Source organism: Aspergillus novofumigatus (assembly GCF_002847465.1).
Source record: "Aspergillus novofumigatus IBT 16806 chromosome Unknown P174scaffold_13, whole genome shotgun sequence".
In the NCBI taxonomy this organism is placed as follows: Eukaryota; Fungi; Ascomycota; class Eurotiomycetes; order Eurotiales; family Aspergillaceae; genus Aspergillus; species Aspergillus novofumigatus.
This window is the reverse complement of record NW_020194286.1, coordinates 282,000-303,744: the sequence shown is the minus strand read 5'-3', so window position 1 is coordinate 303,744 and position 21,745 is coordinate 282,000. Positions and strand designations below refer to the sequence as shown.

The window sequence follows — 21,745 nt, the reverse complement described above, 5'->3', positions numbered from 1 at the left end:
GAAAGAAAAGGCAATGGAGAATCAAACTTCGAGCAAGATTGAGTTCCCGCGCTAAGGTCCCCGCCATCACCAGCCACCATTGATCTATCCGGAACTTCAATACATCATAGCTTTCTCAACGATCTTTGCCAAGTCTGTCGTGCAGCCTAGTACCTACGATTATAGATGGATAAATTGCTGAGCCCTGCCAATCAACCCTACTTTCTCCTTTGGAAATAACCTTCGTAGTCTAGAACGTACTCTTGCAGTTGGCACTTAGATATGAACTTATGTACATCAAATCAAGAGATAGAGCTGTCCCAGAACTGTGACCAGAGCTCAGTCATCAACGCAAATCTGAGTGATATGGACACATCGCTACGCCACAGGAAGCAGTGCGGCAGCAGATCCCTCATGGGTGTACTGTTCTCAGCGTAAACCAAGTCCAGTCTGAACCCATTGTTTGATAGAATGCTGCTCAGCCCTATCGCGCTCGTGAGCACATTAAACCCGTCTTCTGTCTCGTAATTCATGTCATAACCGAAGCCCTTCTATCAGAAACTTTTGTTCTTGCCCCTTCTCTGACCCAACGCTGAAACAACCGTCTCTCTCTTGTGGCACCAGCCCAATTCCCAACGTATGCAAGAAAAATGGAGGTTTTGTCATTTGCAAAGGGCCCATTGGCCCAAGGAGTCGTGACTAAAGAGGCGCAGCATGGAGAATTTATTCAGGGACACCCTCGTCGCTTTCAGACATGCTCTCATCGCCGCTGACTTCCATGTTCTCACGCTCCCGCTTGTCCATGAGCTCCTGGAGAGCAGCATCGTCGTGCTCGGTGACAGCCTTGGGTGCCATCTTGACGAGACAGCCACCCCCGGCTCTCTTGATCTCGCTATCGATTCTCTCGATGGCCTCCTCGAGCAACTTGATACCCAAGTTCTTATCCAGGCACTGGCTGGTCAGGACGTACAGGGGAGGAGCGACCAGCTTGACCTTGATCTGGTTCTCGGGAGTGTTGTTCGCCTCGGCGGTGCGAAGAGCGGTCTTGACGGCGTCGATTCCGTCGTAGCCGAAGCAGGTGACTTCGATATCAGCACGAACTTTGGTCGGGGAGGGAGTCAGCTTCTTGCTGATGTACTGTGTCAACTCCTTCTTGACAGCTTCGCTGGGGAATTCCACATCCTGCCACACGTCGGGGTTCCTATTGATAAAATGAGTCATGAGGTCGAAATACGTAGATATGCGGGTTGATCCTACGTGATGGAGATCTTGAAGGCATCGTGAGCATGGCCGTATTTCCGGTTCAGTGGCCATCCGATCTTCTCGTACAAGTCCTCAAGGGGAGTCTGAGTGGCTTCGGCAACATGGCGCATGATGGAGTGAACCGCCTTGCTCTTGTTGTACCTCTCTTCACACTTGACGACATCTTCCGGAGAAACTCGACGCTTGGAGAGATCGATGTAACCTGTACAGACGGAACCTGTTAGACGGAGGGTCCCGAGCACATTCAGAATCGGTCACACTTGCCCTTCTCCTTGTCAACACGAAGCACGATGACAACCTCATTGCGGCCAATCCGAATGAGCTTCTGGATACTACGAATTCTTCTCCGGGACAGTTCAGACAGCAAGATCATGCCATCAATGTTGTCATATTCGAGGAGCTTCACGTATGCGCCCATTTCGGCGATCTGCAAAATGAAACCAAAGGGATTAGTCAAAGATTCCTGCAAAAGAACGACGACGATCATAATAGCGGTCGCATACCTGCTTGACATTGACCATGACAAAGCTGTCGACCTCCGGGTACTTCTCCTCGTAGAAACGGCAATTTGTTAACGACATTTTGGTGGGGCTGCGCCTGGTATTAGGCCGGATTCAACAAGGATGTGAGGATTAGAGACGAATGAGGAGCGCGAGAAACGTTTTCTCTGATAGCTCCTATTAGAAGATCGAAGGTGTGCGACAGGTGCAGAGGAAAGAGAAGGTGCGGCAGCAGGAGAGTTCTTCGACAATCTCAAATCACTTTGTGGCGGTTCAAAACCCACTTTTGGGCTTTGTTGCAGCCCGCATCGAATTCCGGATAGCCATAAGTGCCGACAGTGCAGTTATGTCACGTGCTGAACGTGTCAATGTACCGCCCGGCAGAAAACGATCCAGCTTATCGAGTTTATCAGTTCAGCCTCACTGCCATTGTATCTGGAGGCAAGACTGGAAGTCTCAAGTCACACAAGATCTCTCTGGCATATAGCTCAAGAACAATCAAGGGGGTAACGACTTTGTTGAAGCCGGTTCTGATGGATGTCCATCGCTTTCCTACTGCCTTGACCTGCCCTCCGCCGTTTCTCGGCTTACTTGGCCGAGCCGCTTCCACCGCCCTTCGCATCTTGGAGCACCAACTTTCGTTGGACCTTGTTGAAACATTTAGCTAATACTTCACGGTCTAGCCTTTTCCCCTCTATTTTACTAAATTCCTGATTCCTTTGCTCTATCTCTCTTCTATTTTACCCGATCATGGCGGTTTTTGGATGATTGCTTATGTCCCCGATTACTGAGCGATCACTGTTTCGTCTTGTATTTGTATAAGCATGTCGGATTCCACTTCCCTGCACGGGACGGGCCAACACCGCTCGGTGCGGGACCGAATATTTGATGTCTTTCGGACTTCTTCCTCAACCAGTTTTGCAGCTATCCCTGAGGTAGACCCACGGAACTTGCCGACATATACTACGGAAGAACCCGATGCTAGAACTCGTCTGCTGGAATCATACCATGACGGGGAAGCTGTGTGCGGACAGAAGGTTTGTCGCCATGGCACTTTTTCCCCGAGACCAGAGACACAACATGGCGTCTTGGGATGGAGCGCCGGAAGGTCAGACCTTTCGGGCGGTTCCAGTGGGAACTCCGGTGGTGGACATGGACCAGACAACCTACGCTCGTTGGAGTCATCGACATCCGGATTACCTGTGAAGAATCGCAACGCACTGTATGTTTTAATACCCTGACGGGCTGTGTGTCTTTCGAAGACGTTCAATATTGAAGGGTCTATCCGTCATGGCTAACCTTCAGCTAAATCAGTTACCTCTCGTATTACATCCCATTTTTCAATTGGATTGGCCAGTACCAATGGTCCTTCTTCCGAGGGGACCTCATCTCGGCATTGACTGTTGCATCAATCTATATTCCAATGGCACTCTCCTTGTCGTCGAACCTCGCGCATGCGCCGCCCATCAATGGTCTCTATTCCTTCGTGATCAACCCCTTCATCTATGCCGTCTTGGGAAGCAGCCCTTTACTGGTCGTTGGCCCAGAGGCAGCAGGGTCATTGCTCACCGGTACAATCGTCAAAACGAGTGTTCGACAAGGAAATTCGCATGAGGATAATGGTGCTGAGAATGCCATGGTGGTAGGAGTAGCGACTGCCATGGCAGGCTCGATGATCCTGATTGCGGGACTGACTCGTCTGGGATTTTTGGATAACGTCCTCAGTCGGCCTTTCCTGAGAGGATTCATCACCGCCATTGGCTTCGTTATCTTCGTGGATCAATTGATTCCGGAGGCTGGGTTGGCAGAGATGGCGAAAGACGCCGGGGTCAGTCACGGCAGTACTGTGGACAAGCTACTGTTTTTCTTCCGAAATATCAGGAACTGCCACCGCCTCACAGCCGCAATGTCTTTCAGCAGCTTCGCCATTATAATGGTCTTCCGGTATGTGCTAAATCCTCCCTGCAGGGTATGTGTGTCCTAACTCGGTGCGCTATTCAGAACGTTGAAAAAGAAACTGCAACCGCGCTATCCTCAGGTCGTTTACTTTCCAGATCGCATCTTGGTGGTCATTCTTGCGGCGATTCTGACGTGGCGTCTGGACTGGGATGAGAAAGGGCTCGAAATCCTGGGTCCCATGAAAAATACAGGAAATGGCGTCTTTGAGTTCAAATGGCCTTTTCAGTTCAGTCATATGAAGCATGTTCGCACGGCAATGAGTACCTCTTTCATTATCGCGCTGCTTGGCTTCTTTGAGTCCTCTGTAGCCGCGAAGGGACTCGGTGAGAGCAGGGGAGACGGCGTTAAGGGTCTGACGGTTAGTCCCAACAGGGAGATGGTGGCTCTCGGCGTGGCCAATGTGGTTGGGGGGTGCTTCATGGCCCTACCTGCGTTTGGTGGGTACGGAAGAAGTAAGGTCAACGCTTCCACTGGAGCTCGAAGTCCTATGAGCAGTATCCTCCTGAGTCTCATTACTCTGGTCTGCATTCTAGTCCTTCTTCCTTATTTATATTACCTTCCGGTGAGTTCCCCTATTCCTATGTATTGCTGCCAATTGTGATATTTCATAGAAGCTAATGTCATTTAGAAAGCGGTCCTTTCAGCAATGATCTCTGTTGTCGCCTTTTCACTGATTGAGGAATGTCCTCATGATCTGGCCTTCTTCATCCGTCTACGCGGTTGGACTGAATTGGCCTTGATGCTTCTCATCTTCGCCTCAACGATCTTTTATTCACTCGAGTTGGGGATCGCGCTTGGCATCGGGCTTTCGGTCTTGATATTAATTCGGCACTCAACTCAGTCGCGCATTCAGATTCTCGGAAAGATACCGGATACGGGTCGATTCGACAATGCCGAGCTCCATCCCGAGGATGTCCAATTGATCGAGGGCGCCCTTATCGTCAAAATTCCCGAGCCTCTCACTTTTGCCAATACTGGCGACCTTAAGAATCGCCTACGCCGTTTGGAACTATATGGTTCGAGCAGAGTGCATCCATCCTTCCCTCGGATGCGCTCTCCCGAGAACAATAAGAATATCATCTTCGATGTCCATGGTGTCACTAGCATTGACGGATCTGGCACTCAGGTTCTTTTCGAGATAGTGAACGGATACGCGGACCAGGGAACACGCGTGTTCTTCTGCCGTCTTCCCAATCGCGATGTCTTTCGAATGTTCGAACGAAGCGGTATTGTGGAACAATGTGGAGGAATGACCCATTTCGTCCCCAGTGTGGATGAAGCTCTCAAACTGGCCGAATCTGAAGAGCAGACGGTCGAAAGCTGAAGTGGTTCAGGATAGAGCAATCAGTCACACGGCCAAACAACCTATCTCAATTTGACCCTCACGATGTATTAAACGAATGATGATTCTGAATATATTCCCAGGCAGCATGCTGTATTTATAGATTCTTGAAAAGCATGGAGCCAGCGCATTGGATCGTCGGATAGGGTTGCGACTTTCTATCCTCCGTAGTTGTGAAGTACATAGACGAGCAAGCACTTTTTTGAATGAGATGATGTACCGCGTGGAGAACGCGATCCTTTTTATTTTTCGCCACTTCTGTAGCAAATAGGCTCGCAAATCCTGCATTGCGTCTGCGTCAGGTCCGGTAGTGAATAAGGCCCTGATGCGAAAGGTTTCGGCGAGGTCCACGGAGGCGATTCAGTTCAGGCACGAGCACCTCATGCGCTGGGCACCGTACGTATGTGGATCGTCAATGCCGGGATTAGGCCAGCGCAGGGCACGGCTCAATGGACTGCTCGCTGCGTAGCATACGGTTTCAGAAACAGTCTTCTGTGCATCTGATCACCTCAATAGTGAAAGTGAAAGCCGGGTCAGGCTCAAGTAAAGTCGGTGGATGCATCTCATCACGCTCACGTCTGCTCATCGCCGCTCATAGCAGCTCGACGTATAACAGCTTGAAGCAATGCCTCGGTCGCCCGCAATAGCAGACTGTCTTTGCTCTCACGAGCTGCAGTAGCACCATCTTCAGATCTGGAGCCAGCTTGCCCCGACGGCCCGACCAGTTTCATTTTACCATCGCCGCCGAGAACGAAGCTGCCACACGCAATTTTAGTCAGACGCACCGGTTGATTGACCGGATGGTGACCGCTCGCCAGATCTCCCAGGTTCAGCTTCATCGCCAAGTGCTTCTCTAAATAGGTGGATAGGCCTGATAAGACGGAATTCTTCTGGCGAGTCAACTCGCTGTTTGAATTACTTCCGCGCACGAACTCCGTGAAGGAGCCACGAGGAAGATTGATGTTGAGAGATCTCAGAGCCGGCGCAACGGGCGGCGCAAAGGACAATGTGAGCTGCGTCTCCTTGATGGTATCTTCGAACATCCGATAAGAGTCGGAGGGGCCGTCATGGTCTCCTGCTATCAACATATCGATGTACATCTCTAGGACCGTACACATGAAAGTCGAGGGTAGGCGAAGAACAGAGCAGTAAGTGTCAAAATTAGCAGACAAAAAAGAGATGAAGGTCTGCCGCAGCGGATTTGGGAACCGCGTCAGTAGTAGCGGGAGCTGAGTGGACTGTTGTCGCCTTGCCGAGGTACGACGGCCATCTGGTGCTGCGAGGAGAGCAGCTTTATAGGTGATGTTTTCATACTCTAGAGTGACCAGTATCCCAGAGAGTTTCTCCGAGGTAGCTTGTGTTGAGGGTGCCGATAACGTTTCCCAGACGCAGTCTTTCAGAGGTCCAGTTCTGGAGAAGACATCGTCATCGACAGCGCCAGCTGCACTTAATGGAGTCTGAGCAGTAGAAAATAGATCCCCTGCAAGGTGAACCCTCAGTCTGCTAGCATAAGTTCTCAGGGCGGCCTGACTGCCAAGAAGGGACTGGAATTCTTTCCCATGGTGCAGGGGAGAAAGACGGTGCAGTGTCCATGAGGTATTCCAAAGCTGCTGTAGGTCAGAATGTGCCATCACGAACTTCTGAATGTCTTTGTCTAGTAGAAACTACGTGTCGCATACCGAAGTTGAGGCAGAGTCTTACCACTGCATGGATCTACCTGATCGCGATATGGAACGCGACAATCAGGCAAACGAGGCAAACAAAGCAAACAAATTTCCCAAACGGATATACGTTTAGGGCTTAGGGCTATTGGTCCAAAATGTAAGAGACCGAGAGAAGTCAAGTCATTTGGACTCTGAAGCATGTCAGTGAATAGATTTCCAACCTATACGGTGCACTGTTCTAGCGATAACAATATATAGAAAGAAAGCGCTCAACCCATTTCTATGCAGCCTCAACTCCGAACTGAGCACCATGCCTTGTATCTAACGCCTGTGTCCTGGTCAACGAGATGGAAGCAGATTCAAATATACACCAAAGACAATTTTCGTCATGCACGCCAGGCCCTGCCTTGACGGCAATCCTGACAACCTAGTGCCACGGGAACACCTTTCCAGACCCAGATATTCTCTGCGTCATGGGGGAAAGCTCTCCGTGAGGCCAATTCCTCTCTAGCAACATCGAACCAAACATCCTGCACCGATGAATGTAGATGCGATACCAATGTGCTCTCGAACACCACCGAGTTGATATCGTCTTTCTCATTCAGCATCAAATCATTATGAAAGTTACGCATGAAATCCTTTCGTTGCACTCGCTGACTGCCACCGTCACCTATCTCTGCGGAGAAGTATTCCACTATTCGAAGAAACGGTGACGCAGTAAGCAGCGAGCCGATCCAGCTGTCATCCGCCACGGGCTCCTCGGGTGGCACAGTATGTCGTAGGTACGAAACGAGCAGCTGCATACAATGGTGCGTACAGATCAGAGTCGAAGTATTGGTGAATGGGGCCGATCGAAGAATTCCGATCTGCAAATCTCGGTACATGGATTTACGGACATCCGGGGGTATAGGAACGGGCAATCGTCCGGCTTCCATGTCTTGCAAAAGTGCATTTTTTAACTCACGACGGGCAAGACTGTAAGCCTCCAGGAAGTATAGCGTGTAGTACCTGGTAGGAAGACGCGTCTCATTAGAATCAGTCACAGGAGGATGATTTGCGACGAGCACTTACATAAGTGGTATGAGGTTGAACCATAGACTGGACTTCCCCCGTTTCAGGAACTCATTGCGCTCATTTCTGGATGGAAACATCGCCTTAACGAAAGCTGACTCGCAGTGGACGAATCGATCCATGACGCGGTCTGCGAGGTAGTAGCAAAGCTTAGAACACAGCTTTGCCCGTCGTCGCAAGCTATGCATATACCGGAAAGTGTATAAGTGACCGCCCTTGGCACTTTTGGCGGGAGGGAAAAGGTCGGACAGAAGCACTACATCGTCTTCGGGATTTCGAGTATATTCTCTCTCACTGTCGATGGGAGATGGTAGCGTTCCATGACGGGCCTGCCGGAGGTATTGGCGCGCGATCAGTTGTTCATGAAATGTGAGGACTTGACAAAAGGCCTTGCAAACAAGTTTGAGCTGCAGCAGGTCTTTGATACCACATTGAGCGAAAATCTTGATTTGGATTTCCACAGGCAGGAGATCCCAGGGCGAGGAGGTTGGTACTATGTCGGTTTTCTCGATACTGAGCCCCGTGTCAGCAATTATGCTGACATATACGAAGCTAATCCCATAAACAAAGTAACAAAGTAAAACTTACACCGAGCTCGATGACAATGAGAACGGGAAGAGACTTTTCCGGCATGGCTTTTTACCCTCTGATTTTCTGCCTCTGCGAATGGCAGCACTTGCTTTCTTTGCATGTTGTCGCAGTTGTTGCAGGATCGCACTCATCATCAAGCAGCGGGAACCATAAGGAGGCCGGCTCCACCTTCGAAGTCAAAGTTAGGGGATCAGTAACCGGCTCACCATGCAGGGTGAGAATCTCTATAGAAACTATTACTGTGCTGTCATAAATGACTTTCAAAAGAAAGAAGGTAGCTTGCTTACCTCCAGATCCATTATTGTCATCCTATTCTCCGCTTGAAAGACAGGGACAGAAATGCCGTGACTAAGCCACGCTTATCTGAACTAAGAATAGTTTGATAGCGCAAAGTACTATTAAAAGCATTCTCTAACGACTTTCACGTGTCCGTCAAATTGACAGAACTTGATTGAAGTGAGCTAGCTAGCCAGTCAAAGTTTCAAACGGCAGAGTGGATCGGAGTGGAATGTTTGAGCATTGTACCCTTGAAACGAAGACATGGTCATCACTTGACTGAGTGCAACCTTCTTCGGCATGGTTAATATTTATTTGTATTGACATCTTCAAATGATTGGTGAGATCGCTCTTCGTCTGCAATTAAATTTGTCGCATGTCGATAAGAAAGTATACTTTCGATATATATCGCGCTAATGAACACAATAAGAGTACATTTACGTCATCCGTTCCTGAGGTTGCGCAACGCTTATGCACGTGGCTAGGCGCAATAGACCATCAACTGCAGTCGGGGAGGAGGTCAACCTCCAGAGTTTTAACTAACATCTATCAGCGAGCTCAATCAGAAGGTAGAAATGAGCAATAACATCCTCATTGTCGGTGCCAGCAGAGGCCTTGGGGCTTCACTGCGACAATTGTACGCATCCAAGGTATCAACAACCAGTGTCTTCGCGACAAGTCGATCCAGTGCCCCTCCAGAAGACACTTCCGAAACTCGCGTCTCATGGATCCAGAATATTGATGTTTCCCAACCCAATGTTGGCGAAACTCTGGTATCCCAGCTGCCTTCATCCACCAAGCTCTCCTGCGTGATCATCACGGCGGGCTATTTCGGATTCGAGACATTTGATGACCCCGACTGGGAAAAGGAAGTAAGGATGTATACCACATCTGCCATTGGCCCCGTCTTTGTTGTGCAGCGCCTCGTCAAAGCGGGTCTGCTGGACAAGGGGAGCAAAGTGATATTGGTCAGCAGTGAAAGCGGGAGTATCACATTGCGACACGAAAAGGAGGGCGGGGGCAATTATGGTCACCATGCCAGCAAGGCTGCATTGAATATGGTGGGAAAACTTCTCAGTCTAGATTTGAAAGAAAAGGGCATTGCTGTCGGGCTGGTACATCCTGGCTTCATGCGCACGGAAATGACCAAGAGTGTAGGATTCGACAAGTACTGGGATGCCGGTGGAGGTAAGAGGTCATTGACGTGTCTATTGTGCTATAGAGTGGCGCTGATCCTATGACTGCTCGCAGCCGTTACCCCCGATGAAGCAGCTCAGTCTCTGGCCTCGTTCATAGATGGTTTTGACATCAGTCAGACGGGGCAGTTCTGGGCACCACGAGGACCTGGGTAAGTGTAGCTTTGGACCAAACAGTCAAGCGCGAGGCTTGGTGCTAATGCTTTGGTAGTGACATTGGGACTGCAGAAGCTGTTCTAGGGAAAGACTGCCTACGCCGCTACAGCTACCATGGTAGGCCGGAGAGCTTAGACTTCGGCATGTAAGGCTGAGGAAATGGATAGATTGCATCCTTCGAGCACCGTCTACAGGACAATCATTGTTTTATGTTACGCGAGATGATCTCCATCCAATGATAGTATATGATTCCAGAATACAATCTCGCCCAAGGATCCTGGCCATACCATTGCTCCACGGGGAAAGCAATTGGAAGCTTCGCCATGTAGCACTGGCTGTAAGCACGCCTACCTCCTTCATGGCGATCTTGCGCCATCTCAGACAAAAGAGCACCAGACGGATGTAGTGCATCCCTCCATCTGAGGCTAAGGATGGGTTAATGCAGACTGCTGCTATATTTCAGAATATGAGTCGGGGACTCGGAGTGAAAGATGTATCGACAAAAAAGGGACAGCTAAAAAGTCAAATGCATCATCCGTGAATCGAACACGGGCCTCGTCGATGGCAACGACGAATTCTACCACTAGACCAATGATGCTTCATATTGGGGGTTTTTTTCCCTTACTAACCTGAGATCTCTTTGCTCCACAGATGCATAGTTAAGCTATTGTCCATTCCATCCCTTTCGTCTACATGTGCTACATGGGACTCAGGATCCAGTAGTGTAGATAACTGATATGAAATGCAGGTGTTGTTGACCTAAACCAAATAGGAAGTTGATTTGGAGTTTCTGGCCCGCACATGCCGATAACCGAAGCACTGCCTCCGCCCGACTGTAACTAGGTTCACAAATGTACTCACGCTGCGCCTTGAAGCTTCCCCTAAGGTTGTAACCATCCACTTGTACACTCTTCCCTCTCAAGACGAGGGTTTTATTGCAGCAATCAGTGATTGCCGTTACGTCACAGCTCCATACCATTAGCTCAAGGGAATTTGTCTGATTTGCTGGTTCAAGTGGGCAATGCAGAATTAATGTCCGCTAGAAACCATCTAGAAGGCAATGCAGGCTCACGTGGATGGACATGTTGCCTGACATCGGCTCTGTGCAGCAGAGAGCACAGGGTACCGGGGCCAACAACTAACAAGGGCATGAAGCTCGTCAGTAGTGGAACAGTCTACCATGCCAACCAGGGTTCTGGACTCTTGACTCCTTTGCATGACACTTATGCGAGAGCCATTCTTCAGACACTCCACTGTTGAATGGTGGTGACACTTGATAGTCGGATAATACGGGGCAGATCGCCTACTGCGGCAGTGCTGTGCATTGCGGCTCATGGAGCCGAATACGGGGTGCCCAAAAGGGTACCGATCATAGCAAGCCATGGACGAGCTAAGGTGCCGTATGGAGACAGCGGTTCACTGTTGATGAGAGCCCATCCACCATAGAACTCTTGCGTATAGAGAGGTAGATGAGGACGGAATGGCATGAGGTGTACTCCGTATGGCACCATGGATTAGCACATAAAGGAAACTGAGAAGCATTCGAAGCTCCGCGGAGCCTAAGCTGGAGAAAGGAGCACCTCGAACATACCTTGCTCAGCCCTTTGATGTGGAAACCATCCATCCGTGGTTTGCGCCCGATTGCCCACCAAGTGGGAATCTAATACAGTACATAGCCTGGAGGAGCAGGAGCTAGACTTGTTAGTGCCTAGCCGGAAGAGATCCTGTGGATATCGCCAAGCGCTGCGCCCCACATGAATTGGCGGAGATGCATCACGGTTGGTGCTGCTGCTTGGTAGCTACTTACTCATACAGGCAGCTGGTGTGAGGTATTAGACATGTATTACTGGTAGTGTACCTTATGACGATGAGAGATAGGCACAGTTGTCTAGGTAGTTTAGATCTGTACTGCACGGGAAATAAGAGACATGGCTACCTATTTAACCCCGCAACATCCCATCTCCCTTCACTACGCAATACACTTCAAGTCTCACGATCATCAACCGTCTCCTTCAGTGTGGCGGCCTGAACCTTAAAGTTGATTCGTACTTGAGCTTTTCATCGCTTCTGGAGCACCTTATACTGCACTTTCAGCAATCAGTCCCATTATTCTGTCGCTGTTAGTCAACTCTCATACAAGCGAACACTACAGATAGCCATGATGTCCACCGAAGCGAACATTCCTAACGGAAAGGCACCGGTGCAAAACGCGCCAGGCCACAGCGCCCACACACGCGGACCGGTGGTCGTTCAGCCAGCACGACTTGCTGATTTGCAGCCAAGTTATGCCCAACAGATCCAGCATGATGCCGATAACCCGGATGCGCATAGCTGGTACGCTTCTTTGAGTAAGTCTTCCGTTTTTCCTCCTCGCCTGATGTCATTTATTTACTCATTCTGCTCAAAACATAGTCCATACATTGGGCCAGTGCATTGGTGGTTTGGGAGCTATCCCATGCTGCATCTGCTGCCCCAACCCGTTCAAGCCAGTGGCGCAGGGTGAGGTCGGTCTGGTCACCAAATTTGGACGGTATGGAAGCCTTGCCTGAAGCGCGACCGATGGTATACTTACTTCTGTGGTAGATTCGAGCGTGCGGTCGACCCGGGCCTGGTCAGGGTTAACCCGCTGAGCGAACACCTTACGACCGTCGACGTTAAGATCCAGATCGTCGAAGTACCCCGCCAGGTTTGCATGACCAAGGACAATGTCACTCTTAATCTGACCTCGGTCATCTACTACCAAATCATTTCGCCTCACAAAGCGGCTTTCGGCATTACCAACGTACGGCAAGCTCTGATCGAGCGCACACAGACAACTCTGCGGCATGTTATCGGAGCGAGGGTTCTGCAGGATGTGATTGAACGCCGTGAGGAGATCGCCCAGTCGACGTCTGAGATCATCGAGGAGGTTGCAGCTGGATGGGGTGTCCTAGTCGAATCGATGCTCATCAAGGACATCATCTTCAGCAATGATTTGCAGGACTCGCTCTCCATGGCAGCGCAGTCCAAGCGTATCGGTGAGAGCAAGGTCATTGCTGCTCGTGCCGAGGTGGAATCCGCCAAGCTCATGCGCCAGGTATGTTGTACTCTCATCCAGCCCCCACAAGTCCGGCAGAACTAACGGAAGACTTCTCTAGGCTGCGGACATTCTATCCTCTGCTCCTGCCATGCAAATTCGCTACCTCGAGGCCATGCAAGCCATGGCCAAGACCGCCAACAGCAAGGTCATCTTCTTGCCCGCCGTCAACCAGACAGTGCAGCAACAGCTGGCTGCAGCCGATAATGCCGGCGAGGGTCCAAGCAAATACGGAGCCGGGCAGCCTGTACAGGCGGACGACGGGTTCCAGCGCGCTATCAATGCCCGGGTGGTGGAAGATATCTGAACATGATGAGGCCGGTGTCTTGAATCCCGATCACAATAATGCTGAAAATCCGTTTGATGCCATCCGTCACGGATGAGTACCTGCGTTCTTTTGCTCTACCTTAATCTCCCTGATTCGACCGACGATACCCACTTTCTTTCATGTTGACTGACTGCCTGATACTCTTATATTCGTGGTTTGCTGGATATGCACAGCTATTTCCTGGAATCTTTTATGATGACTGTACTGAAATAACTTGCTTCTCTGCGTTCCGCAAATGAATAATGCCTATACTTAATTGACGCTTTCTTGGACAATTTCATTCTTTCAGCTAAACAGTATGCCATCAACGAAGCATATTGCCGTAGGCGGTGAAGATTAAACATTGACACGATGGAAGCACGGAGAGCTGTCAACATGAGCGGGACATAACGATACAGAAACTCTAGACTAGCCGATGTCAGTCGCGGGTTTGGAGCGAGAAATTTCTCGTAATATTTTTAATCTTGCTCTAGTGAACGCTACAAAGAGCGAGCCCCCGTTCCAGTCCTCCCCGATCAACGCTCCAACACAATGGCCTCCACACAGACTCCCAGTCCGGCTCGCGCAGCTACCCTGACCTCAAACACACGATCCTCTCAAGAAGTGACCCCTGACTTTACCGACCCATCCTTCGATCCAGCCGATTTCCTCAACGATGTCCTTCCCCGCTGACGCTGGCGTCATCGCAATCCCGCGGCGCGGGCGCCGTCCCCCTCGCGGAATTGTCCGCTCAAGTCCAATCGATTCTCACTCAGATCAATGCGCAGAATGTCCGGCTTTCCAATCAACTCACACAACTCACCGATGAGATTTTGCGGAGTGGAGGTCGACTAGCGTACGAGGTTGAGGTGCTGCGGGGTGAAGCGATTGGTCTTTCGGATACGTTGACCGAGGTCCTCCAACCGGATATTGCCCAGTTTGTGCCCGAGGCTCTACAGACGGCTGTGGACAGCGACAAAGATGTTATTGTGGCTCAAGAGGGAGAAGAGAGAGAAACGGCGGCAGAAATGGGCCAGGGCGACAAGGCCACGGTTGCTGATCCGGACTACATCACGAAACTACGGATGCTGAATCAAGTACGGTCGCGACTGGAGGGTGTGGTTCAGACCTTTGGCGACGCCATGGAATGGCCGTTACCGCCGTCGGAGACCTCCCTGACATCGTCCTTCATCTCGGTTTCCGCCCCTGAACCTGGGCCCGAGAGCCAGAGTCTCGAGGAGAAGGGGCAGGAGGTCGCAAAGAAGCTGCGGAACGAGATTACAGAGTTACTCAATACCAATGGTGGTGGACAAGCAGGTTTGGATGCAGCTACGAAGCGATTAGAAGCGCTACGCGAGTTGGCGACAATATGGAAGGGCTCGGCTGAAGAGAAGGCGCGAAATCGTTTTCTGGATAGTCTGGCGAAGATTATAGATGACCGGCGCCGGTCATTGGAGAACCAGGGCAGTTCGGACCAGTCCCATGCGCGATCCTCGTCGGCGAGAGGGAAGACGATGGGCCATCAACGGCAGGAAAGCGAAGGGCCAGGGGGTGGCATCTTTAAGAATCTACAGCGCCTGCGTGAGGAGATATACCTGGAATGATACACTTATAGTGTATATCGGACTGTGTACAGATTCGGAGAAATATTGTGTATACCTACATGCAGACCTGGAGTTCTCGCTGGGTGACTGGACCAGGACGCTGTCATACGGACGCCATCAAGACAGTCCGGAGTACATAGACTAGGCTAGACTAAATGCTGATCTGGATGAAACGCCCATGCGCCAAGCCTGGCCAGGAATCAATCGTACCTGAATCTCAAACATCTTTTTACCCGGGACCCGAGGGGCGATGACGCGGCAAAGGCAATAGAAGACAATCAATACAACGGACTTCAATACTGGTAGACAGAGGAATATAGAGAAACTCCGTTTAAATTTGATGTTTGATATGACCCCGGAAGCGAAATTAGATGACGACAAGCTAGAGGATAAGAGTCGTACGCGGCACGGCGTTGGGCGATCGCATCAAATATGGCGGCGGATGGATCTTGGTCCACGCCTATCAGGAGAGCTCCACCGGAACGATGTAAATCATTTCCTGCTCCATCACACGGAGTGCCACAGTCGCCATGCTTGCTAAGAGTCTGTGGCTTTTTGCAACGTGCACTCTATCTTTCACTTCATTTCTAAACACCATATCCAACGCAGATGATCGATCAGGGACCAACGACCTCTGGAGCTGTATAGGCTGATCACCATCCAACCCCTATCGCATTACATTGCGTCGTCGTCATTGACTTCCGTTCCATCGGCGCAAACAATATGGTACATTGCTTGATTGACTGTTGAGCGCTCCTCTCCCCCAATCGCACAATTGACGACTATTACGACTGTAATCCCTCATCGTCTGCGCTCGCTTTCGAATATCTCAATGCAGGAATGCCTATCTCGAGCACGACCTCCGTTTATAGTGGTTGATACCAACGTTCCTTTTCCGCTCGGTTCGACCTGACACTGCGATTGATTGTTGTCCATTCTTGCAGAGGGCCAGAAGAGAAACGACAGTTCAGCCAGAATGGCTACCCTCCGCGGTTTCACCCCCTGGGGCGACCAGTATAACTCCGTGCGCTCGACGGCGACGACGTTTCTGCAACGAGTCTATCTGTATGGTCGACCGAGGGCTCGTCCGGCCAGAGCTCTCATTCTCACACTTGCCGCATGTCTTTTCCTTTACATTTGTCTCTCAGCGCCGTTTAGACAGGTATGCTTTCTGGTTACATCAGATTGATCTACGACTGACACTAGTTGTCTATATAGACCTCCGTCAATTACTGGCTCAAGTATCCCTCATACCATCCATTCGGTGGCCGCCCCGAAGACACACCCATGATCAATACTGGCGGACCTGCTCTGAGTCGGAATGACACTCTACCGAACAGTCTGGATAAAAACAACCCTTCTTTTCATCTTGTACTGCCCGCTGGGCAGAAGAGCGCCGCGCTGTGTCGCACAATAACCTCCGCAATGATCTTGAATTACCCCCCGCCTACTTTGCTCCAGTACGGCAGAAAGCTCCCAAGCGGATCCTCCGAATATGATTACGTGGTGGACCGTGTGACGGGCATATACAATTTTTTGCAATACACCCCGCACGTGCGGGATGGCGACTTTGTCCTCATCGCCGATGGCTATGATGTTTTCTTCCAGTTACCGCCGGAAGTGCTTATCCAGCGGTTTCAGAATATCCTCCGAGAGAATAATGCCAAGTTAAGAAAGAAATACGGCCTTGCGAAGGAGTATCATCCTTTCCGCAAAGGCCTGGAGGAGGCCTTGCAGAAATACTCTCAGAGAGTGCTATTTGCCGCAGGCAAAGAGTGTTTCCCCAACATGACCGCGGACGCCGGGTGTGTCACCGTACCCCAGTCCAGCTTACCCCCGGATGCCTACGGCTGGAAGACCGATATTCACCCGGAGGGGCACTTGACCCGGCCACGGTGGCTGAAGCCCGGTACGGTGATCGGCCAGGCTGCCGACCTGAAGTTAATATACGCGGAAGTACTGCGCTTCGTGGAGGAAAACCGACACAATCGCAGTGATTATCTGGCTCTGACCCAGATGTACGGACGCCAGGAGTACGTGCGAGAGCTAGAAAGACGGAGAAATTCCAACTGGTTCAACGAGTGGGTTTACGGACTAGTTGGCATTTCTGATGCTGCGAATATCACGGGCGTGAGCCCGCACCTTGAGACAGGTCATCGCTACGAATACGGAATCGGCGTTGATTTCGAATCTCGTCTATTCTTCAACACGCACAAGTCGAAGAAGGATGTCGAATGGCTTCAATACCACAATATCCCCTAACATCCTCCATCCAGATGAAGCACAGCGTTCCTCGAGAGAGGCGTCTGCTTCTTCCCCCCGATCTTGCCAGTCCGAGACTTCGTAATCCCTTCGTCCAACCCCGGTTCGGCAAAGACGAAAAGGTCAAACCAGAGTTCAACTCTACTCTTGACGCTCTTCCAAATCCACGGAATCATACATGGCATAACATGCCCTTGCTGACCAATATCCACTCGGCCTCTGTGCCGGCCCTGATCCATCTCGACGAGGAAAAGCCCGTCAAGGATAACAAAGCCTGGCCGGTGAAGCACCCCGAACGGCTGATACGAGATACCTGGTGGTACAACATGTGGTACCAACCGTGGGCTCGCGCCCTTCTCCGCAAGTACATGCGTAGCCCTACTGGATTCGACGCTGCCCAATCAGCCCTGCTGGGAGGGCAGGACTGGTGGGATATGCGCGGCGGCAGGGGAGGCGTTTGGACGGACAAGGGCGAGTGGCTCGACTACGCGGAGGTCTGCACGGGCTTTGAAAACGAAGTTTTCGACGATGATCTGGGGCAATGGGGCCACGAAGGCGGGGACCCGGATGAGCCTGTTTACAATCAGTTCGGCAAACTGGTCAAAGGCAAAGGTGACGGTGAGGACAAACCTGGTCGACCGCAATGATGACTTTAATAGTCTGCCAGAGTCCCCTTCGTGCCTAGCTAGGGCACATGACCAAGTAGCGAAAAACATGGCCCATCTTTTGTCTCTGCATGTATTTCGACATATTTGGCACATACGCTTGCGGCTCCGGTGCCGGTTGATATAGTCAGCTTGTTGTCTGACGATCCTGCATTCTCGGTGTTTTGGAGTCGATTTATCGTTATCTGTTGGTTTGGACTTTCCATTTTGAAATCGGCCTGATTATCGGTCGAGCACATATATCTTCTGTCCTTCCACAAAAGCCATACATACTACATCGCCGGATACCAGTCGTATACCAGATACACCAGTGAATAGACACAGTACAAGAGCATTACATCTTTAAATGGTGCGTAGATTCGTTGTCATCCCGTGTCACCCATGCCCATCTACCCAACACTCCCCGTCCTCCCCTTCGACCCTAACGTCTCCCGAATAATAGCCAATATCTGCGCCACATCCTCCTCCGATAACCTCTCCTCCCGCTCCTCAATCACCGTATCCAGCAGCGCAAGCGCCCCGTAATCCTCCTCGCTCAATCCCCCACCCCCTGATTCTCTACCTGCCTCCTCCCCCTTCCTCCCCCTTCCTCCCCCTTCCACCTCATCAACCTCCATTTCATCCCGCTCCCTCCCTCCCCTTCCTCCTCACCACCCCGCGCCCCGGAGGATGCATCCAACCCCACCCCAAATTCACAATCATAACTACCTCCCCCTTCGTCAACCCGAACGGCTTCAGCCGCGTAACCAGCTCGCGGAGCGCAAGGTCAACGGGAGTAGGCGCACTCGGCTGCACGGGCGGTACCGTCGGGGACGCACCCGACGACGGCTGCTGTTGTGACTGCGGCGGTTCACCATGTATATAAGCTGGGTATTTGAGGACGTGAGGGGAGAGACGGTGGATGTAGTTGTGGATCTATCCGTCAGCGTCAGTCAGCATTATCCCTCTTATTCTCTACTCAGACAGGGGTGAGGGGGAACTACCTCTCGAACAACTGTGTTATGGTCGCGGAGATCAGGACTAGGAACCCAATTCCGGGAGTTCGGGGGAGGATTAGGGGTCGTCGGGGTGGGTTGGCGGTTATGTAGGCCAGGACCTCGATGTTGGTGAGGACGGCGCTTTGGGGGTCGATTATCTGTTGTAGGATCCGTTAGATATTGTGGTCGGTGGGTGGGGTGTGTTGGAAGAACCTACCCTCATGATGTATGGCTGTGGTATGTCTGCATGGAGTGATTTCTGGGTATATGGCTGTGTTTTGTGCTGGGTGCTTTGGCTGGAAAAAGTTGGTGATGGCGGGGATGTGTTGTTCTGCCGGCAGATGGACATGGGCGGTCTGTTTACTCAAAACCAGTTGCTGTTTAGCTGATTGCTTTACTACTGAGGACTGAGGTAGGACTAGGGAAATGTAGGCTAGTGGGATAGACTACGACTACTATGAAGATTGATATGAACATATTATCCTGAATTGTACTGCCTTGTACCAATAAGCACCTCTGCGCCATGGATAGACCAGCAAAATCGCATCCTGAAATGCCACCCAAACAAGTAACTCTCACAAGAAAGGAAAAAATAATCAAAATGACAAGCAGCATTGAACCCACAATGTGTGATATCATACAAAGATTGATGAAGCGATCGATCCACGTAAACTTTTCTTTCAGATCATTGCAAGCTTTATTCCTCTCCCTTCTTCTTCTTCTTCTTTTTCTTCTCGCCGTTGTCGGCCTCCTCGCCGTCATCTGATCGCTTACGCTTCTTCTCATCGCCCTTGGAAGCCTTCTTGGCCTCCTTCTTGGCCTTCTTCAGCTCCTTCTTGCTGATGGCGCTGGGGTTGCCATTGGCGTCGAACGTGATCTCGCCGCGCTCCAGCTTGCGCTTGTACCGCTTGACGCTCAGGCCGGCCTTTTCGGCCATCTTCTCAAGTTCGGTATCCTTGCCCTTCTTGGACTTGTGCTTCTTGCTCGACTCCTCCTCAGACTCGTCGGACGAGTCGTCGTCCTTGGTTCCGTTGGCCTTGGGTTCCTCGTCGGAATCGGCGTCGGCCATCTCCTCATCTGAAACTTCCTCAATGAGCTTCTTGTCCTTCTTGGAAGCGGGCTGGTCGCCAGTAACAGCATCCGCGTCGGCGTTGTATCTTCTGGCTTCGTTGATCTCGAACTTCTTGGGCTGCACGGAGGCACCGTTGGGCCCGATGGCAACACCACGAGGCTTGAGAGGCTTGCCCTCCATGGCGGCCAATTTACGCTCGAGGTTGTATCTAGCTTCAGTACCCAGAGCGGCCTTGTCCTCCTCAGTGGCATCGTCATCCCACTCGGCGAGAGCATCGACACGCAGACCAAGAGAGGCCTTGGCGGCCAACACTCTTGCCATCTTACCCTTGTTCTTACCGGTGGCCTGACCGATAAGAGAAGCGTGGTAGATGAGACCGTACTTGGGCGTGTCGTGCTTGGTCTTCAACGCACGGAACAGAGCCTTTTCGGCTCCGAGAATCTGGATAGTACTGGCGGGGCTCTTGGAAAGGTTTGTCAAGCTACCAGCGTGGGCGATGAGACGAGCACCAACCAACTCGCCAACCAGGGCGGTCAGGTTAGGCGCAATAGCGTTCATACGGGCAGTGAGGTAACCAGCGAGCTGCTGGCGGTATTCGGCGAAACCAACGACCTGCTCGGCCAGCGCTTGAATGTTCTCCAAATCCTCCTGGCTGATCTCGGTACCCATGGACCGGTCAGCAGCGGCCTTGACGGTGCCCTCGAGCTCCTCCGGAAGGATCTCCGCGAGATCAGCAGTCTCCCAGTTCGATCTCATACCCATCTTGAGTACAAGTTTGGCATAGGCAATGTTGTCGTTCAGGATCTTGGCCAGCTCTGGGAAATGCCAGCCGTACCATTCCTTCACACGCATGGCGTAGGTGTTGAGCTCCTTGTCGAGGTCGTCCAACAAACCAATAGCTTGCACAATCATAGTATCGATCTTATCGGGGGAGAACTTCAGCTTGTGTCTGGCGAGAGAGTGGGACAGACCAAGGGACATGGTAGACATGTCCTGGGGGAGAAGACCAGGAATGAGTGTGGGGAGATGTTCGCGAATAGCACGGAAGATATCAGTCGTGGTCGAGTCCGCGACCAATTGAATAGACATGCCGGGAAGCTTGCCAATGGCGTTGCCTGTCGGGGGACACAAAATTAGAAACTGAGTAATTTGACTTCTCAAAATGTCCAGGTTACGTACCGAGCTTGGGATCGGCAACGGCCAAAGAAACCTTCTTCTCATCTTTGATCTCGTCCAGCAGGCTGGCAAGGCGAGGAGTAACCTTTCCTTCCACGAGCGAAGCGACTTCTTCCAGAGCCGTAGCAGCACTGTCGAATTTCTGGAAGCTCTTCAATTTCACCCTACTACGGTGTTAGAGCACTGTTTTGAGAGTGGGAAAAATTTTTGCTCGTAGAAGCCCATGCAAGAATTGAACATCAATCAAATCTCTGACAAGGAGATGAAAGTATTCACTCACAAGTTTGAAACACCCTCTGCAGTGGAAGCTTCAGTAGCCAGATCGTCTCTCTTCAGAAGCTTCTTGTCTTTCGCCTTGAGCAGGGCATAACCCGCGCTGGTTTCGGTAAGGATAAAGAGCGTCATGGTGCACGGCCTTGACTCTCAGCTGCTCAGAAATAAATCGAGTATCTGAAAGAAAAGAAGAAGAAACGGCCGAAAGTGTGTTAGCGACCGTGGGCGAAACCACCGTGGGCGAGCTGGAGGTTAGTTAATTTTTCTGGCTGTTGGCGGGAATTTTTGCATCGAAGACTAAAAAGTTCGAAAAAAGCGACCCCAAGCCACCAAAGC

The 21,745-nt window shown here is 51.1% G+C and overlaps 9 protein-coding genes and 1 non-coding gene across 10 annotated transcripts; 5 read left to right on the top strand and 5 right to left on the bottom strand.

The window, feature by feature from the left end:
- Positions 1 to 403: 403 nt before the first annotated feature.
- Positions 404 to 2,174, bottom strand: P174DRAFT_516518 (translation initiation factor eIF2 subunit alpha). The gene is made up of 4 exons (XM_024832342.1): positions 1,746 to 2,174; positions 1,507 to 1,669; positions 1,237 to 1,444; positions 404 to 1,180 (listed from the first exon to the last, which is right to left on the bottom strand). Exons 1-4 carry the CDS (start codon positions 1,821 to 1,823, stop codon positions 703 to 705), a joined length of 927 nt encoding a protein of 308 aa, XP_024677191.1. The 5' UTR covers positions 1,824 to 2,174; the 3' UTR covers positions 404 to 702.
- Positions 2,175 to 2,176: 2 nt separating this feature from the next.
- P174DRAFT_508160 (SulP family inorganic anion transporter) lies at positions 2,177 to 5,252 on the top strand. Its single transcript, XM_024831426.1, has 4 exons — positions 2,177 to 2,964; positions 3,057 to 3,686; positions 3,744 to 4,263; positions 4,330 to 5,252. The coding sequence occupies exons 1-4, from the start codon at positions 2,567 to 2,569 to the stop codon at positions 5,023 to 5,025; spliced, it is 2,244 nt and encodes a 747-aa protein (XP_024677190.1). The 5' UTR covers positions 2,177 to 2,566; the 3' UTR covers positions 5,026 to 5,252.
- A 363-nt stretch (positions 5,253 to 5,615) lies between these two features.
- On the bottom strand, positions 5,616 to 8,636 carry P174DRAFT_397976 (uncharacterized protein; the record flags this gene model as incomplete). The annotated part of the gene is made up of 4 exons (XM_024823819.1): positions 8,367 to 8,636; positions 7,779 to 8,291; positions 7,135 to 7,715; positions 5,616 to 6,697 (listed from the first exon to the last, which is right to left on the bottom strand). The coding sequence occupies exons 1-4, from the start codon at positions 8,501 to 8,503 to the stop codon at positions 5,616 to 5,618; spliced, it is 2,313 nt and encodes a 770-aa protein (XP_024677189.1). The 5' UTR covers positions 8,504 to 8,636.
- Positions 8,637 to 8,957: 321 nt separating this feature from the next.
- On the top strand, positions 8,958 to 10,385 carry P174DRAFT_446442 (oxidoreductase, short chain dehydrogenase/reductase family superfamily). Its single transcript, XM_024828579.1, has 3 exons — positions 8,958 to 9,833; positions 9,897 to 9,993; positions 10,053 to 10,385. The coding sequence occupies exons 1-3, from the start codon at positions 9,221 to 9,223 to the stop codon at positions 10,144 to 10,146; spliced, it is 804 nt and encodes a 267-aa protein (XP_024677188.1). The 5' UTR covers positions 8,958 to 9,220; the 3' UTR covers positions 10,147 to 10,385.
- A 139-nt stretch (positions 10,386 to 10,524) lies between these two features.
- Positions 10,525 to 10,595, bottom strand: P174DRAFT_t181. The gene has a single exon. It is a non-coding gene; the product is annotated as a tRNA-Gly (tRNA).
- Positions 10,596 to 12,001: 1,406 nt separating this feature from the next.
- On the top strand, positions 12,002 to 13,674 carry P174DRAFT_415274 (slipin family protein). Its single transcript, XM_024824420.1, has 4 exons — positions 12,002 to 12,345; positions 12,410 to 12,527; positions 12,581 to 13,073; positions 13,135 to 13,674. The coding sequence occupies exons 1-4, from the start codon at positions 12,156 to 12,158 to the stop codon at positions 13,378 to 13,380; spliced, it is 1,047 nt and encodes a 348-aa protein (XP_024677187.1). The 5' UTR covers positions 12,002 to 12,155; the 3' UTR covers positions 13,381 to 13,674.
- Positions 13,675 to 13,802: 128 nt separating this feature from the next.
- P174DRAFT_446439 (uncharacterized protein) lies at positions 13,803 to 15,161 on the top strand. Its single transcript, XM_024828578.1, has 2 exons — positions 13,803 to 14,058; positions 14,157 to 15,161. Exons 1-2 carry the CDS (start codon positions 13,933 to 13,935, stop codon positions 14,982 to 14,984), a joined length of 954 nt encoding a protein of 317 aa, XP_024677186.1. The 5' UTR covers positions 13,803 to 13,932; the 3' UTR covers positions 14,985 to 15,161.
- A 366-nt stretch (positions 15,162 to 15,527) lies between these two features.
- On the top strand, positions 15,528 to 18,228 carry P174DRAFT_446438 (glycosyltransferase domain-containing protein). Its single transcript, XM_024828577.1, has 3 exons — positions 15,528 to 16,146; positions 16,203 to 17,213; positions 17,261 to 18,228. Exons 1-3 carry the CDS (start codon positions 15,961 to 15,963, stop codon positions 17,891 to 17,893), a joined length of 1,830 nt encoding a protein of 609 aa, XP_024677185.1. The 5' UTR covers positions 15,528 to 15,960; the 3' UTR covers positions 17,894 to 18,228.
- On the bottom strand, positions 18,139 to 19,111 carry P174DRAFT_455541 (uncharacterized protein; the record flags this gene model as incomplete). Its single annotated transcript, XM_024829332.1, has 4 exons — positions 18,139 to 18,506; positions 18,592 to 18,826; positions 18,895 to 19,046; positions 19,102 to 19,111. 4 exons carry the CDS (start codon positions 19,109 to 19,111, stop codon positions 18,301 to 18,303), a joined length of 603 nt encoding a protein of 200 aa, XP_024677184.1. The 3' UTR covers positions 18,139 to 18,300.
- Positions 19,112 to 19,402: 291 nt separating this feature from the next.
- Positions 19,403 to 21,688, bottom strand: nop58 (RNA-processing protein NOP58). Its single transcript, XM_024828576.1, has 3 exons — positions 21,417 to 21,688; positions 21,140 to 21,300; positions 19,403 to 21,075 (listed from the first exon to the last, which is right to left on the bottom strand). The coding sequence occupies exons 1-3, from the start codon at positions 21,539 to 21,541 to the stop codon at positions 19,586 to 19,588; spliced, it is 1,776 nt and encodes a 591-aa protein (XP_024677183.1). The 5' UTR covers positions 21,542 to 21,688; the 3' UTR covers positions 19,403 to 19,585.
- Between the last annotated feature and the right edge of the window lie 57 nt (positions 21,689 to 21,745).